Source organism: Pithys albifrons, chromosome 7, assembly GCF_047495875.1.
Source record: "Pithys albifrons albifrons isolate INPA30051 chromosome 7, PitAlb_v1, whole genome shotgun sequence".
Lineage (NCBI taxonomy): Eukaryota > Metazoa > Chordata > Aves > Passeriformes > Thamnophilidae > Pithys > Pithys albifrons.
Window position 1 is genome coordinate 15,619,648 of NC_092464.1, and position 18,985 is coordinate 15,638,632.

General features: G+C 37.0%; 1 protein-coding gene across 4 annotated transcripts in view; it reads right to left on the reverse strand.

Annotated features, from left to right (window-relative positions):
* Window positions 1-253: 253 nt before the first annotated feature.
* ZEB1 (zinc finger E-box binding homeobox 1) overlaps window positions 254-18,985 on the reverse strand; it is a 119,312-nt gene continuing 100,580 nt past the window's right edge. For 3 of the 4 annotated variants that reach the window (XM_071559960.1, XM_071559962.1, XM_071559963.1), the window contains exons 3-9: window positions 17,605-17,667; window positions 15,740-15,901; window positions 12,613-12,815; window positions 7,591-7,696; window positions 4,717-6,527; window positions 3,036-3,216; window positions 254-961 (exon numbers count right to left, since the gene is read on the reverse strand). In XM_071559960.1, the coding sequence (XP_071416061.1) occupies window positions 420-961; window positions 3,036-3,216; window positions 4,717-6,527; window positions 7,591-7,696; window positions 12,613-12,815; window positions 15,740-15,901; window positions 17,605-17,667 (3,068 nt within the window). In that variant the 3' untranslated portion in view covers window positions 254-419. The remainder of the gene's footprint in view (window positions 962-3,035; window positions 3,217-4,716; window positions 6,528-7,590; window positions 7,697-12,612; window positions 12,816-15,739; window positions 15,902-17,604; window positions 17,668-18,985) is intronic. The other variant, XM_071559961.1, reaches the window with a different exon arrangement.

The following is an 18,985-nucleotide window of genomic DNA, read 5'->3' on the forward strand; positions in this document are numbered from 1 at the left end:
ACCATAAAAAAAATCATATAAATCTCTCCCAATTGTACAGTTTAAAAATTAATCAACTTAAGAATGAAAATTAATACTGATAAAACAAACAATGCCAGATGCTTGTCTAATAAATCAGGCTTCCTACAACCTGTTAAATCTTTGCTTCCAGAGTCACTGTATTTTTCTAATCTGCTTCATGTTATAAACTTGTTCCTAACTTTGAAAACTGTGAAAAATTACTAAGTTTGAGGTTCAGGCACACCTGGATTTCTTTTTTTTTTTCTTTTCATTTTTTTAATATATATATTTTTTTACACAGTAGTGAACAGAAATCACAGTATGCAGGCTACTGTGTTTCCATGAAAAGCACGTATAATATAGAACGAACTTCATTACCAATTTTTTTTTCCTTATAGAAAAACCCTAGCATTTAAGCTTTATTTGTTATTTTCTTCGGACACCTGCCCATTACTTTGTATAACTTCTGGTTCTGCATTGCTTGCTTGATTTACAGCTTCATCGTTCTTGTTACCTTCAATTTTCCCTTCTTCCTCTTCTACTTCTTCATCCTCTACTTCTTGCAGTTCCCTACATTCTTTTTCTTCCTGAAGTCCTTCTATATCTTTTTCTTCTTCCTCCTCTTCCTCTTTTTCACTGTATTCCTCTTCTTCCCTGGTTAGACTCTCCCTCTCATCTGAGTCGATCTGCGATGGAGATGCCCTGACAGCCACGTGCTCACTGCTCAGCACCTCCGGGCCTGGCTCCTCCTGTTCCGTGCTGTCCCGCTCCTCTGTCTCTCTTTTGCAGTAGGAGTAGCGATGATTCATGTGCTGAGAGTAAGACCCCGAGTGTGAAAAGCGCTTTCCACATTTGTCACATTGGTAGGGTTTTTCCCCAGAGTGCAGTCGCATGTGTTCGATCAAATGGTGTTTGTGTTTAAATGCTTTTGTACAGATTCCACACTCGTGAGGTCTTTTACCTACAAAACAAAGCACAAAAAATTGCACACCTTGTAGCTGCAGTTCTAAACATGTACACTGTTGTTTTCACTGTAAAAGGCTGTTGGCAAACATATTACCAACAATGATTAAATTTTATTTAACAAGATGTTCTACTCCATGCATTCTCAGCCTGAGTTTCTCACCGGAGCCCAAAGGACTCAAAGGGTGTAAGGGCACATTTACACAATTACAAGGATAATTTATAATTCTTTATAGCAAAACTGATCATAGAAGGACAAACAGATTCTCCGATGTAACTTTTAGCACAAAAAAGTGCAAATATAAATCAGAAAGGAGACAATTTTCTGGCAGTAAACTAGTTCAACTCAAAAACATTTTAACTTTTCTATATTGATGGTAATTTGAAATCAACTAAGCTTTTATGTTGGTTTTTGGGTCCTTCTTCCATGTTACAGGTAAAGAGAAAAATAATCTAAAATCTAGGTTGACACAGGTGAATATTTAATGTACAAAACTTGCTGACCACACATGTATTGACATGAAAAATCCTCGTTGTTTCAGTCAGTTTGTTTTCTGCTCTGTTTTCCAGCTTTCTACTTTGTCTTCTTTTTAGAGACTCTCATAAATCTATCAGGAGTCTAGTAATGTTATTTTGAATTCAGCTTTCTAAGTCATTACACAAAACAACTTTGCAGTCTTAGCCCAGACAGAAAAGATAAAGACAATAAGTCGGCATTTTTTTGGTCACACTACACAAATTATCAGCACATCCGTGTCCCCTTATGTCAAACAAGCAGCGAGGTGGGTGTTGGTCTCTCTGCCAAAGTAACAAATGATAGGACGAGAGGAAATGGCCTCAAGTTGTGCCTGGGGAGGTTTATGTTGGATATTAGGAAAAATTCATTCACTAAGAGGGTTACCAAGCACTGAACAGGCTGCCCAGGAAAGGGGTTTAGTCACCATCCCTGCAGACATGTAGATGTGGCACTTTTGGGACTGGGCAGTGCTGGGTTAATGGTGGACATCAATGGTCTTAAAGGTCTATTCCAACCTAAATGATTCTGTGATTTGAACACTTCATTTAACTTAAAACTGCAATGGAAAGAACAATTGAGTTAGGAAAAGAAGGAGTTAAAAGAGTCTCAGGACAAGAAAGGTATGAAATGAGATAGTCTTAATGCATATAACTTGAGAAACTTGATCAAGTAGTAAGACAAAAGGGAATTTGTTATCTTTTCAATTCTATATGAGAGGTAACATTAAAACAATATTATGTAGAAATATAATTAGTCTAATATAAAAATTCAGCTACTCTGCAAGCCAAGAAAGCAGAGCAGCATCAAGGACGTAGCCAGAAGTTCCAAAGAGTTTACTTTCTGGATGTGGGGAAGAGGAAATACAGAGCCAGAAGGAAAGAAATATATAATACAAAATCCAGCATATACTTGGCACCTAACCAATTTAAAACACCAGAATTTTCATTTTAAGATATCACAGAAGAAATAAGAGAATGAGAGTTAATAAAATCCTAAAGATATGCCACAATTGGAGCCAAGAGAAACAACTATGAGAAATTAAAAATAAAAATCAAAGCCAAAAGGGTGTTCTTTAGGGGTTAGATTCTATGCCTAATGAATAGCTGTTAACTTCAGATCATTACAAATGTGGCTCAGTTTGAAAATCCTTCATGCCAGATAGATACACGGCCTTTCGTGTAAAGAACAGAACACATACACAATCCTTTTTTCCTAATTTATATTTTAATTTTAAATTTTTCTTAATTTATAACCAGGTAAGGTAAATTATAAGCAATACATCCTCGGTAACAGGCTTGGCTTGCAGATGATTATTCATAAGCCAGATGCAAAAACTTCCCTTTTCATATTTAGGATTTAGGTCTTTCAAGGAGACAGAACTGCTGTTCTGTCAAACAAATATACAAAACATGGGTTTCTAAAGAAATCTGAGCACAGGCAATAAGAAGGACTATTATACTTTCCTACACTGTCCAAGAACTGGATTCCAGTTGGAATTATCAGTTACACAATATTAAAGAAATAATGATCATAAACATATTTTCCTAGTACATACCTGTGTGTTCATACTTATGTCTCAATAATGAGCTGCTCTTCTGGAATATTTTGTCACATAAATCACATGCATACATCCCATTTTCTGTCTTTCTCATTTTTTTCTTTGGGGGTGTTGAATCAGAATCATTTTGATCTTCTACATTGGACACTCCTTCTGAGCTAGTGTCTTGCCTTTCATCCTTCAGAAAAAATTCAAAAAAGGTTGAGTTCAATTAAAAAAATTCACTCATATAAACTGAAGCTGCAATGTTATTCAATTCCATAAGTAAGCAAACAAAATTGTTTGGACTTCCACAGTCAAAAAAAAATCTTTCACTGCATTGTTCTGTTCTGCTGTCCCTGCCATTGTACAGATGCAGAATTCTCACCGGGACAGGCTTTAATCACATCCAAATCTGACTCTTGGCCAGATCGAAACTACACTAGCACATCATATTTTAGGGCCCATAAAATAAATGCAATGTTAGGATGAAAAAGATTACAGACCTATAAAGTACCTCAGTAAGCTGAAGACCAAATTCACCATCTAACTGCATTTTTTAACTAATGTTGGTCAACAACCTTTTGCTACCTTGCAGATTTTATGAAGTTAAGATTGTACTTTTTTGTTGAAGCTTGCACAAAAAGCTATTTAAGTTACCATTCAGATTTGCATATTTCACTACCTTCTTCCTTATGAAACTACCACAAATACTACTTTACCCCAAAATTTGGGGACTTCAAATGTTTCATTAGTAAATATTTTAAAAAATATCCTAATTGTTGTCTATTTCTAAACATTTCAAGTGCTGAAGCACAGGATTTTCTACTGATATCAGCAGTATCACTACAAGTAGATTTTATTATATGTTATTAAATCTGAATACAGGAGTGTACATGTTTAGCTACCCCAAGTGTCTGTCTCATCAACTTTAGTGTATAAGCAACCTTGTAACTCTTCAAGGCTCCTCAGTCTCCGGCAATACAGAAACCTGCATGAAATGCTGAGCAGCCAATTAGAAATGCTCAGTCTTTATGTCAGTCACTTTTCTGTCCTGTCCCTACCTCACTGTGTACAGGTGCCTCTCAGGAGGACTGACTCGTACTAGACCCCACCTGGATGTACCCAGGGTGGAGCAGGACTGGATAAAGCAATGGCAGAAGAAGATAAATACCTGTCTGACTTTCAATTGAAAATACATCTGCATTATGTTTAAAGTGCCATTACAGTGTAGGAAGAATTCAGCTACTCTGCAAGTCAAGGGAGCAGAGCAGCATGATAGGAGTAACAAAAAGTTCAGAGAGTTTATTTTCTCAATATGGTAAAAGAATAGATATGAAGCCAGCAAAAGACAGAAGCCCATGGTTTTATTTTGCTTTTTGATCAGGAAAATTAGAAAAATTAGACTGTCTTTAAAATAGTGAGCTCTAAATGTCCTAGAAGATTAATTATGGTGAAGAACTGAGTTGTTCATGCACATCAGTTTCTGTTAGTCTGGACTCAAGCTGCCTGAGCTAACTAGCTTTGCAGAGGGCTGAACAGTAACATCTATTACCCATTTACAATCAAGTTGAATAAGCCCGATAGCTTGTATCTGTATTTTTATTTAACTCGTCCTGATAGTTTTCTGTTAGTTCAGCACGGATATGGATTGAATACATCACACATACATCGTAGAGGAATATGGAGATCAAAGTACCTGATTTCCATTGGCTTGGATATGTTTTGGTGGGGTCTCGTGAACTGCAGGACTAACTGTAGTAGAGTATGTATAAGCCACCTGTGGAATCAAAATGGTTTGCTTATTGGCAGCAAGAGCTCTCAAGCACGGAACACTGTTCTGGTCAGCAATGGCAACAATTGTAGGTAACTGGGCAGTGACTGTAGGTATAGCAATATTTATGGGATTGGCACTTGGTGGGATTACATTTACAATAGGATCAGAGTCTGTAACATTGTTGTCCTTTTGTGGTTCCTTTTTTGCACAAGTTAAGTTCAAAGGTTCTTCTTGGACAGAATAAACACTGTTCTGGTAAACACTAGTTATGGTAGATCTTTCCAACAGTTCTCCATGTTGCTTTGGTAGCGAAAGGTCAAGAGGTTCGATTTGTGGCTCTTCTTGTACACCCTCTGTTGTGTACGTGTAACCCTGTGAGTTTCTTGCTGAAGAGAGGTTGAGTGGCGATGCAGATGGCGTGCTACTGTGTGAACCATTCAGAGTTGACTCCTCTGGTAAAGTCTGAGATTTTGTTGTACTGACAGAATTTTGTGAGCTGTTTGTGCTGTTCTGCGGTTCACTAACATTTGCAGTTGCTGCTTGATCATCATTATCTGCAGGACTACTTAATTTAACTTGCTCAGGAGAAGATGGTCCAGAAGACGGTACAGAAATTTGTCCAGCTTGCATTTTTTCAAACCACTTTTTTACCACATCCAGTGGTAGGTTTACTGAATCTGCTATTTTTGAAAGCTCTTCTGCGCTTGGTTGTGCATTTAATGCATAATACGCTTTTAGGAGCGATAGAAGGTTCTTTAAAGGTGGCTGACCAGGAGACAAGTTGTTCTCCCCAGCTTCTGATGGGACAGGGGAGTTGGGTTTCTCAGCTTCTGTTCCAGTGGGCTGGGGAAGCTGAGGAGGACTTTTTGTTTCATAGTGCTTTAATTCTTGAAGTGCATTAAGATCCCCTGGACAGTCATCACAAAGAAGACAAGTGCTATCATTGGTCTCTCCTTCAAAGTTCTTATCTTTCTCAGTCTTCACTGTAAGATCTTCTGGCAATTTTTCATTTTTGCAAGTATTTGCAGGAACAGAGTTTTCTTTTTTTAGATTCTGTGGAACAACCTGAAGTTGACTTGGCTGCTCCAAGCTGTAGTTGATGATAATTTTGGTTGTCCCATCTTGGTCAACCAAAGGAAGACTGATAGCTGAAATGAGGGAATGGCCAGGTTGTTGTACAGATGCATTGTTGATTGTTTCTTGTTCTTTGGATGCAAGACTAACATGATTGTTTTCCAGTACTTGCCTTATTACATTACCATCCACTGCCACTTTAAGTACATTTTGAATGTCACTTAAATTGATGCTTATGGGAGACACCAGGCCTACTGTTGGTAGAACAACAGCTTGCACCACACCCTGAGGAGAACTGGTTGCCTGCAATGGGCTACCACCACTAAAAACCCCATTTTGCAAAGGGGTTGAACAATTAATTCCTGAAGCGACCACTATGGGCTTGAATTCATAATCCACAGGTTCAGTTTTAATTTGGTTAAGAGGAAGCTGCTCTTGCAAAGGTTTGTTTTCTATCTTTTGTCGTATCTGTGGTCTTGCTGGGCTACCTGGTGATGCAGAAAGGGAAGGGGAGGAGCACTGAGACATCTTGAGCCCTGACCGGGCTCGACCATTCACTGGCATCAAACCAATACACTTCTTACTGCTTATGTGTGAACTGTATGAACCAGAATGGGAAAAACGTTTCTTGCAGTTTGGGCACTCATATGGCTTCTCTCCTAAAGACAAGGAAAAAAAAGAAAAGAAAAAAAAGAAAAGAAAAAAAGGCATTTGCAACAGTTTGCTAGGTTAAAAAAATCAAATAGTAACCAGAAAGAATACATCAAAATAGCCTCTCAAAGAGACCTAGGGGAAAAAAAATCTTATACAGTGAATTGAACAGTAATTACATCATCTATAGCTCTGATCCAAGGCTCCTTTAATAAGTACATGAACCACTAGTAGATACAGGATGGAGCCCACATGATCAGGTGTTCCAGTATTTCTGTCTATATGACAATCACAGCTTTAATTAAATTCCATTTAATAATACCACTATTAACATCAGAAGCTGCATACTTCAGAATGGGAAAAAAAAAGAAAATTATTAACTAAAGAAAAACTACCATAAATGCAAATCATAACTGTCTAAGAAACTATGCACATTTTATTGTGGCAAATTCCAATATAACCTACCCATATCTTCCTATAATACTTATCAGTTCCATTAAAGACCAAAACTGAGAATCTCTTTTGAGTGACCACATTTATCTATTGTTATATTATATATTAAAATATATTATTATATATAACATTTCCTATAAATTGTAACTTTTTAAATAAATTGTTTATTACTATTTCCTGAGTCTACTTTAATATGCCTAGTATTGAATGGTGACAATCATAACCACAGTAGGAACACAAAGATCTTATGCCCTGATAATTATCGACTAAAATTCTCTAGCAAGGCTTATAAAACACTGAATGATCTGCAAACATTGCAGAAGAAACAGACAAGTGAAAAAGGACTAGAAGGATGTCCCCACTTCTGCCACAAGTCAAGTTTTCCTCAACTGTAAGAGCTTAAACTGAAACTGTAAATACTCTCTGTAAATACTCTTTTTTAACATAATCCTTGCACACAGCTGAAGGCTGCAGTCAGTGCTTTCAGCGTCCCAAAGGGGAAAAAATAAGGAAAACACTGGTATTTTAAATTTGGACATACAAAACTGCTATCACACAAAAGGCATAAAAAGTAGAAATGGCAACATTTGTACTCAGTTCAATGCTTGATATATTTACCACTGTGGATTCGTAGGTGCTCCTTTAGGTGATGTTTATATTTAAAAGCTTTTCCACATTCAGTGCACTTGAATTTTCGATTACCACTGGACTGCGTCACATGTCTCTGTAAGAAAGAATTCTTAATTATTGCACAGGACAGTGTGTTGGAGAAACACCTTGTATTTTCTTTGTAAGAGACAAAATGCAATACAAAACTGAGAAGAATCAACCACAATTGTAAGAGACTGAAGGTGGAATGGATAATGCATAAAAAAGGAACAAATCTCAAATCAGGTAAAAACTGAGACGTGTATTCTCAATAAATCTGGCGCAGTAAAAATTAAAAACAAAACAAACCCAAAATATAGTTTGACCCTTCTCCTAAGCTCAGATGAAGCTTACACTGACACATTATGTGAGTAAGAAGTTTCAGGGGCAGGCTAATTCTACCTGTGACAGCAAAAACATCAAGAAAAACCTTGAGCCCACCACCTACAGAATATTTCATGCAGGACAGAGAAACATTAAAGCCTCTAAAAGCATTTTTAAAGTTTAATCTGTTGACTTGATTTTTCCATTTACATGCTTCCAGCGCTTACTGTTAGCCTTGGATTCCTCTATATAGTGATGCCACAGGATTGCTAAAGAGAAGTTAGCTCAGTGACAATCAGGGTACCCTCAGTCACAAGCAATTTACAAATTAAATGCAAAAAATGAAATAAAAATATATAAAAATATGGAGGGATTTCCCAATTGCAAAACATCAAACCTCTTCCTTATTTGCTAGTTCAAAAAAAGCAAAAACTCAGACAGATATGTAAATATGTGTAGTATGTATGTGACATGTATATACAAGATATGTAATTTTGTCACAGACCGTATAAATACATGAATATGTATTTTTAAGGATAAAAATTACATTCACTTTAGAAGTTGAAGCAGCTTAATCACCAACATGAAATGGAGGAATTAGAAATTTTTCTGTTCAAACAAATTATTTATTGAAAAAAACCCAGCAGCTCCTTTCTAAGTAGAGCTCATTTGGCAAAAAGATAGTCTACCACTATTTGAACGCAGCTGCAGATTTTTGGTAACCAGAGCATGTATTTTCATAAACTCATTAATGGCGCTATTCATGTATTTGGGGGAAACAGCCTTCCTATGAGCAGTCCCAGGAACAGGCTGGTGTGGATTGGCTTCCTCTGGTATGACACCATGGTGGGGAGCTCCTACCCCTCACTCTGGTTCTGCTGTGGCCGGCAGCGCTGGGAGCAGATGCTCAGAGTGCTGAGGCTCTTCCCTGAGCGCAGATGCCATAACTGGGGGCAGAGAACTGTGCTGGAGAAGTGGGGATGGAGAAAAGTGCAGGATGATGACCCTGTTCTGATTGGCATCTACAGATCTGAAGAACCTGGAGCTGCGCAGGTTGCTGGATGAAAGTCTGAGCTCTCTGCTATGAGATATGATGTCCAAATAATCAACCCTTGCCATTCAACTTCTTGTCCTCCTTTATATGCTACAAATGCTAACAGGAGACAAAATGAAACAAGATAAACTAAATTACTTCCAAATACTCTAATTTGATTGTTCCCTTGGGATAAGCGCTTGGTTAAGCTGCAGATTTTGCCTCGCAGTAAATACTGCTCCCACCCTCCGCAGGGTGGCTCCTTCCTGCCTCCTCCCAGGCTCTGCAGTGAAGCCTCCACTCTGACTTATCCTGATTAGCAGTTGACCCTTATTCCTGGGTTTGTCAGCTGTCTTTTGCTAGTCCACATGGCTTTTCAGCTCTGTTTAACTAAGTCCCTTGAAGATGATGTTCTAGATGATTGTGGCTGACTCACTGCATTTCACTTTAATGATCCAACTGCACTGAGTCCAGAGGACCATGTCAGGATTTACTTAAGCCTGCAGAGAATCAGTTACTACCATTTGACTTGAGATTATACAAGTTAACGGCTCTCAGGATATATAGTTACTGCAGATGCTGGACGACATAAATATTCATACTAAACACCAGTGCGTGTATTCAATCTGTCAGAAATGTTTCTGCTCCAGCCTTTAAAATTTAATGTTCTGTTTCTAAGGCAGGGAAGTCCACATTTCTCTTATCAAATTTTTAATGAGTTTTCCTGCTTTCCTGGTCATAGCTATAAGATGCTTTGAGCTTTCTGCTAGGTAGTGTTTCCAAACCTATTCTGCCTTTATCTTGTTACATATATAATTCTTTCTTGCTGTCTATCCTATAGTGTTTTATAAACCTGGGACTTCCTCAGAATTACCTTGAAGGTTCTTCTTTAACTGAGAAGTCATAACACTTCTCTGAAGTACCACCTGTGATACTCGTTCACCTTTATTTTCTCAGATTCAAATAGTTTTCCCTGTTTCAGCACTGTTAAAGCCAGTGATGTCTGATATATTTTTAATACACTGTATATAACTGCCATTTTCTGCTCATTAAACAATTAACTGCAGCATTCAAAGAATATTCCTCTGCACTCCTTCAGGGATTGAAAGAAGAAACACCAGAATTAAGGTCTGTAACTTGCAAATAATATATTCCTGCATCAAATATTTACTGTGCTTAGGACTGAAGCTCACTCTTTTCATACCAGAGAAACAAAACTAATTAATGAGAATCCTCAAAAGGTTTTTGAAAGACAGGAACTACAGGTATATTGGGTTATTTCCACAAATGGTTTTGACCATGGTCTTCAAGAACTGCCATTTGTCAGCAGTGTGCACAGCACCACGAAATTTTGAAAGACTAACTAAAGGTGCTTTGTAAATTGATGAGAAAAAAATTAGAACAAATACAAGAAGCACCTTTTCATACTTCAACATCTTTTTTGGTGCTTCACATGTGAAGGCAGATGATACATAAGCAGCATCACCTCCTATGAACTGTCAGTGGTGTAGGAACAGCCAGGAGAGCTGTGAGGGACATGGGGGAGGAGGGAGGGACGAAGGAGAAGGTGCAGTCTCTCTGCTGAAGCAGAAATAGCTGCAGTTTGGCATATCTGCCCCCTACTCAGAAGGAGGCCCTTTCACTGCCTTCATTAGACTTGATTTTATCTTCGCTCTTTCTTCCTTGTACAGGACAATTACAAAATTGTCCCATGCTGGACATGAACCAGCTAGCAAAGTTATACAAATAGTCTACTTTGAGGTGAAGTTCTTCAAGAGTAAGACATTATGTTTTAAATATGCAGCTGTTTAAGATTCACAACTATAGGTCTATACTTTATGAAGGACAGAAGTTCATTGTCCATTACACAAAGGTTGTAACAATGCACATGCACATGAAGCGAATCCTGAAGGCATGACAACTTTGTGACAATAACATAAACAAATACAGATTTCAAATTTGGTAAGTATCTAAACTACTGTAGTGTTAATTCTGGCTACAGCTCTAGAGAAAAGAGCACGTTTAAACAGGTGTCATATTGAGTTCCAGATAATTAATAGAAACAACATGAATTAAATACAATTGTGTCTTCAAAAGTACAAACCCATTAAAATGTATCTGCAGGAATATGATTTAAGTTTCCCTTTGTAGCAATTCTTCTGAGAGTGTTTACTCACATGGCATTTTTTATTTTTTCATTCAAACTACACACATCCCCCTCAACTACTTTATTATTCTACTTTTAGGCTTGTAACTGGAAAAAATTGAAAATAAATGTGGTAGCTCAGAAAAAAAACATTACACAAACAGCATTCATAGATTTTATAGTTAGAAATACAAGATGCATATAAGACAACAGTAACTTCTAAAGTGGAAACCAAGTGAAAAACAAAGTGAGACAGAAACGGGAAATATATTCATAGGAAAGATATTTGAATAAAAAAGAACTGTCACACTAGAATATGCTGGTGAGGTATTCCAGACCCTGTGAGACAGTAAAACCCTTGCAGCAGGATGGTCAATATTTCTTTTACCTGTTTAATTTACCCATCAACGTGAATACTCAGGTATAAATATGTATAATAAATTTTTAAGCCTGGTAAATTCTTCAACTCAGTGATACTTTATAGAATTGAGGTTAATAAACAATGTGTAAAAAAGCATCTCCTTTACTCTGGGCTACAGCCTTTCCAGTTTAACAAAATGTATGTTGACTTGAACCTACCAGACAGGTTGAAGTACCTTTACCTTTACATTATGTTTAGTATCTTTCCATTATGTTTGTCACCTGTATCATCTCTGGAGAGCATCAATCTTTCTAGTCTGTCCTTAGAAGGGAATATCTCCAAGCCTCTTTAACCAGGTGGTAGAAAATCTATATAGTTTTTAATCTGGATAATTCCTGACTGTTTCAATTGGTTCCTGAGTCTCTCAATGGCCTGATAAGCTATGGAAGTATGTGCTTGGGATGGATAATGGAAAATTGGGGCATAAAAGAAGAAAAGAAAAGAGAGACAGAAGAGCATCTCAGGACTGTCTGTAGTGATCAGATGGCTAACTTATGGAAGGCATTTCAGGGAACCATGCCTTCAAGTCAGGCCATGAACCAGAGAAAACAACATCTTTAGCCATTTTTGTTGATTCATTTAGTAGTGAAACACTAGTTTATGCACTAATTATTTGTATTTTGTCTTATAGCATGAATTGCATTTAAAAACCATACCTCACACTTCAAGAAACACATTGGTTTGTTTCTTAAGGGCAAAAATGCTACAGTAAGTTGTGAATTATCCAAACAGGATTTATGAAAGAAAGTGTTTCACTGAAGATTTTATACAATTTTAGCCAATGAACAGGAGAAAACCCAACTAATTACCAAGAACTTCTGAAAACTAAAACTTAAGCCCAACCATAGTGCCCAAATGAATGAAGCATAGGAATTCAGATCTCAAACTTTGTCCGCTACAAAAAAATCCTGACTTGAGCAGTGAGCTTAAGTGTGTGCTCTGGGACCGGAACTTCAGCACACAGACAACCCTGTGTGAACAGCCTCCTTGCTCTGTACATTTTTACCCACATAACAAATCACAGGTTGTTACAGAGGACAATAAATCCTTAATTCGAACGCCACTTACTGGATCTCTTCCTGATTTGTGTGATGTCATGTGGCGGTCGAGCTGTGTTCTGTACGCAAACGTGTAACTGCACAATGAGCAACTAAAGTTATCTTCGTTTTTTTCATGGCGGTATTTGATGTGTTCCTTCAGAGAGGTAAAGCGCTTGTACCCTCGATCACAATATGGGCAGGTGAGCAGTTGGGAAAATGCATCTGGTGTTCCTACAGAGGAGAGACAATACCACATATTGAAATAAATGCAAGTTCCAAACTTATTAGCCTCAAAAAACAGCCTTTACATTTACATATATTATTTTAAGAAAATATGCAGCTGCTAGAAGCTCCATTTGTTTTAGGAAAGGACTAATGATAATTTAGATTTTTTCCACAGGTATTATGCTACTAACTATACTGTGGTATGGTTGCCCCAGTGTACACTGGAGGAAGTCAGCACAATATGCTGATAGGACAAGGAAGAATGGTTTTAAACCAAAAAAAAGGTTGATTGAGTCTAGATATAAGGAAGACATTTTTTATGATGACAGTGGTAAAACATCTGAACAGGTTGCCCAGGGGGATGGTAGATACTCCCTCCCTAGAAACATTCAAGGTCAGATTGGACAGGGCTCTGAGCAACCTGATTTAGTTGAAGACGTCCCTCCTCATTGCAGGATTACATGACCTTTAAAGGTCCCATCCAACCCAACCATTCTACAATTCTATGATACACAGACATGTATGTGTTAGTAGGACATACTTTCTGTGGGACAGAAAGGAGAGACATCAAACACGAGAGCATAAATATGACTCTAATGTGATCTATGGAATGCATTTTGCTGGTTTTAATAAAGTTAATTTTGTATTTGTACAGGGAAAAGTGAAATCAGATTGAAGCTCAATATTGATTTTGCAAGTCTATTTCTGTCATGCCACCATTTATGAAGTTTTAACTCCATCCCTTCTTATTAGGAACATATTTACCCACCATACATTGTAACTTATTCTATCCTTAAAAAATAAACTTTTTCAAGGTTTGAAAAAAAATCTTTCTTTATAAATTGACAAAAGTATGCTTAAATAAATGTAGGGTTTGCTGTGTTTGATCAAACCATCAGTTTATAGGCATGCTCCCATGACCATGCTACTCTTCCATGACCATGCTACTCTTCCATGCTCCAAGACAAAGGGTAAGCAAATACTGCAAGGATGCACCTATGCACTATGCCGAGCATGAGCAGGAAAGAAAGGCATAAAGTCTTTACTGATTAACTTTTTATGCTCTGACGCACGAGGGGCACATTTTTATGCACTGTCATTTGAAGTTTCAGAACTATAAGAATTATTAATACTCATAAAATTAACCACTACTCTAGAAAGTACTTCTGAATTATTTACCTTCCTGACCTCTTCCAGCAGTTATCATCACAGACTGATTATATGTTCTACAAAGTAGAGATTCATCTGTTTGTGTGGAACTCACTGACTTTATTTTTACTGAATGTGTCACTGCTCTTGCAACAGTGAAAAGGAAGAGTCAGACTAGGTTTCATAATTACTAAAAAAGCATCACCTTTTCTATCATATAGGTTTTTACACTTGTTCCAGTAACAATCAAGGTAACACCCCTACTGGTTTTTGTGATGTTCTACCCCTTTCTGCTTTTCCTGCTTTAGCCGTGTTGTCCAAAAATGAATCCATCCCCACATGTAGAGATACAGTATCATTCCCTTCAATTCTTTTTTCCACCTACAATTCAATTCACCTGACATAAAGAATATTCCATTTCAGCACAAATAAAACTCAGAGGAAATGTCACATAAGTTCTGTTTCCATCAGAGTAAATGGTCAAACGGCAATGCTTTACGAAAGTCACTAAAAACTCTGATCCTCTGTGACTTCTCTTGTCCAGTCCTGCAGTCTGAAGCATGTATCGTTAGCAAATGTCACTATATTTTTGGCATTTTCTGTTCCAAATGATTAGAACAATGAACATTTTTGTTCAGCATTGTGATCTTCAGAATACTTCTCTGCGAAGTTACTAGGATAGGTCCAGTTTCAAATTTTAATACAAATGCGTATTTTTAATGAATACATGGAAATCAAACTGATCTTACCACCCATGCCACTGACACCACATAATAAAATCTTAAATTCATTAATGTACTTTAAAAAAAAATCTCTAATAAAATCTCTGGAGGAACAGAACAGAAAGGTTAGCATTACCTCTTTCACTGCTCTCCCTCAGAATCTGGTACAGTACTACAGCTACAGTGACATTTCTGCGTTTAGTTACATACGTTTTTTTAAAACTACTAGAATACAACAACTCCTAACCATTTATTTAGGATGCTACTTTCTTTTGAAAAATTGTAAATCCTCCAATGAAGGAACACAATCTGGTTGCAACTACAGTTGTCACAGGTTATGCAAGTTGAACACTTCAGAAAGCAGCACGGAATGCAAATCTAATCGGAACAGGATTTGCTTTCAAGTATTTCATGACGAAGAAATCAACAAAGTATGATTTTTCATCTCACTCAGAAGAACACCTTAAGCATGAAACTTCTCCAGAGAAAACAGTCCACAATCTACTTCTAAATAATGACAGGTCACTATTTTTTCACATAAACATTTTTGTATATGCAATGCTTCTTTTGTCTCCACTGTTGTATTTCCAGGGGAAAAAAATCCCCGAAGCCTGTCATAGACTGGCTTCCCAATAGAAGAAATCCCATCTAATAGACTCTTTTGGTAGCTTTGTTTAGAAATATAAAAAGAAACATAACTCCCCTTAAGTTATTCTTATATAAAACCACGCTAGCTTGCTTTACTCCCATTACATTTAATACATGTTTATTCTGTTATAATGATGTTGAATGCATTTATGAAAGCTTAAATCTTTCTTTCCAGTTACCTGAGGCCATAATTGTACTCATACAACTGAACCTCAGTGAACACCTTGATTCACAAAATCGAGTAGCAATGTTTTTTGCACGATGATCCCATCCTCTTATAATTATTTAATAAACGTTTTTTTCACCTGAAGTTACAGGTGTATGCACTGTTTTCTCCTAAATGCAGCAGAACTTTTGGGTGAAGTAGTTAATACAATTATTTCATGAGAACTGAACTGGTGACCTATTTACCATTTTCATCCTGACCACTGGCTTCTGGTGTGCCTTGTCTCTGGTCCTCCTCAGGTGCTTCAGGGTAAATAACAGCTGTATCTTCTTGTTGAAGGAATTCTTCAACATTAGGGTCATGGTTTTGCTCATTTTCTGCATCAGAATCACATTCATCTTCTTTTACTAAGAGAGAAAAACAAGACACAAGGTATGAAATTAAGAGCTTAAAAAGAACATAAATGAGATTCAGTAACTGACAGTGTCAAATCTCCCTCTACCCAAAGATTTAAAAACTCTTTACAAATATTAATGTAGGTCAAGCCCTTGAAGATGCCAGATTATGCCAAGTTTTAAAACAGAAAATCAGTAGCATAATGATATTTAAAAACTTGACTAAACACAGTTTGCCTCTTCAACTCAGTGCATTTTTATCATTTTTGATTTAGCTGTTCCTCTCAACTTCCCTGCAAATCTTAAACACAACATTAATTAGCCCTTGTAGTTTGAAGGCCAGTTTACCATCTTGGCTCCTATGTTTGCAAAAGGAAATGTGTTGCCTTCAAGACATAATTTTAAATGTTATTTATAACTGTCCATTAGCACAAGCCCAGAAGATATTTAAACTCTGAGTAACAAGCTGGCCAGATGAAATGCAGCAAACATGAACTCTGAGTGGCTTGCTCTCTGGTGCTGGAAATGAATATCAAAAAGGTTTTGGATCTAGTTAACAACCTTTAACATTTTCCAGTTAAAAACTAAAGAAAAAACCACTGTTTTCTAAAGAAAGAACAACTGTATTCCAATGTTAGCAAATAATAAAGGAAATATTTTACGTAATGCTTGTATGATAAATATTTGCTACCAAGTATTTGCCTAAATACATTGTTCATATAATTTATTTTTACCATGGTGGAGCATTCTGTGAGAACTCTGCCTGCAGCACACTAAATCATGACAGATGTTCTACACTATTAATGTGAGGTATCTTTTCATTAGGAGAGAGTTTTACCACTCAGCTCTCAGTGTGAAGTCACATACCCAATTCACAACGTGACACAATCTTTTTACGATATGAGGTATTCTCACACACAGACTGTAATGCAATGTATAATGTAGCTTTGCATGCATGCGTGGAGAGACTTGACTTCACAGGAGCTGAAAAGAGTGTGTGAATCTACAGCTTTAAACATATCAATATTTAGATGTGGGGTTTGTCTTTTTGTTTGGTTGTTTGTTTCTAAATAAGGCTTATTCTGATAAGATCTATCTATCTATCTATCTATCTATCTATCTATCTATCTATCTATCTATCTATCTATGGCATTAAGAAAAACTCCAAACCAATACAACTTAAAATAAGCTGGATGGACTATATGATAATTATTTGTCCCGCAGAGAAATACAAGAAAAAACAAAGCACCTGTTTTTGAGTCTGAAATGGAAATACCATTTTATTTTGCCTTATGTGCAATCAGTACAAACAGAAGCTTGATTTTATTTGATAATAAAATATAGTATTATCTTATGTTTATTTTTGTATACTTCTTAATAGTTTAAAACCCCAGCTATTGACTTGCACAGCCAGGTGTAAGGTCTTTGCTGGTCCTTGTTTTGCCCCTCAGAGACGCAGTGCTGCAGCCGCTCTGGGGGCAGACGTGGGCAAGAGGCTGCTCCGTGTCACGGCACCGACACCTCCGGGCTCAGGACACACAAAGGGGGCCCAGACTATTTTTCCTCAGCTAAAATGCTGTTTACAATTTAAGAACTCTAGCAGTTTTATAAAGAGAAATGGGAGAATTCTAAAGATTTCAGAAGGACACTCCAAATACCTAGTCAAAATTTAACAGCACTTTATGAATAAGAGACTTGGATTAACAAAGAAATACCTGTACATCCAATTACATCTGTCTGAGCTTCAGGCCCCAGGATTTCCTTTGTTTCTTTTCCAGCTGAAATAGCATATTTCACAAAAAGAAGAACAAGTATTGAAAAAAGCCCACAAAAAAAAAAGTGCCCCCTCCCCAACAACTTAATATATTTATTTCTTGAGTGCTATTTTCAATTTCCGTATTGTTTACATTTAAACATAATATTGGTTCAAAAATGTGGGTGGCACATTATCTCAGCAGTGTGTGATCAGCTGAACCACGAAGATATTTGATGGTTAAGGAATCCAATTCTTAAAAGGAAGCAATACTAAACACTAATCATTATTTCAAGAGAGGTAGAGATATGGACAATGTGTTTCTCCAGCAGAGTCAGCTACTTAAATGACCCAATCTACAAATGCAAGTATCTAAAACAGTGGAATAGTATTTCCAGAAACCAGACTATCATAAAACAAATACATTTACATTATTTTCTCCAATTAGCAGTTTTCAGAAATGATTATTTGCTGGTAATGTCTGTAACAGCAACCTAATGTGTTCTCTTTCTCTAAATCATCTAGAAACCACTTATGGCTGTGATTGTTTAAACAGAAAGAGGTTTGTAAACATGTGCTCCTCACTTCAGAACAAGTGTGCAGTGCAGAAATGTTTCGTGTATCGATTCCAATACTCAGTATGAGTTTGCAGGTCCCAGACACCCGCAGAACTAACACTGCAGAGCCAACCTGCCACCCAGGCTCTGCCAGCTCTGCTGAGCTGCAGCATTCTAGGATGCAGGATGGAAGCTTTAACTCACTATAGGTTGTCAGTTCAATTCAATAGATGGCCTATGTTGCTCTTAATTTTGGTGTGCTGGGTAGCCTGAACTGTGAAGTTCCCATATTTACCTTTGTTTCGCTCTATCTCAGTGCAGGAAAAGCCACTGCTGGCATTTCTGTCAGTACCTGATTTACAGCAGAAGTACATAGGAAAGTTACATTGGTTGGTTTGCTCTTTTATCTGTAGTATACTATGCTAATATATGTGAAATTAAAATATTGTTTAATAGTTTTATTATGGAAACCTTGGATGCTTCAGACCTACATGGCAGAAAAAGACTCCCAGGTGAAACAGGAGGTTAGACCACACAGTTGCTATGATCTGAAATGGCAACTGTTATACTTCTATTTACCTTGTTTCACTCTACCTCAGTGCAGGAAAAAATTCTTTGGTTTGGCAAGTCAAAAGCCCAGAATGTTCCAAATTTTCAATTAGGAGAAGCCAATTTCTCCTTTATGTGGATGATGATAAATTCTAGAACTTTAAGTTCTCAGATAGAACCAGCTTCCTCAAAAGAAAAGCTTGTTAATTCTGTCTACTTTGACCAAATCCCACAAAG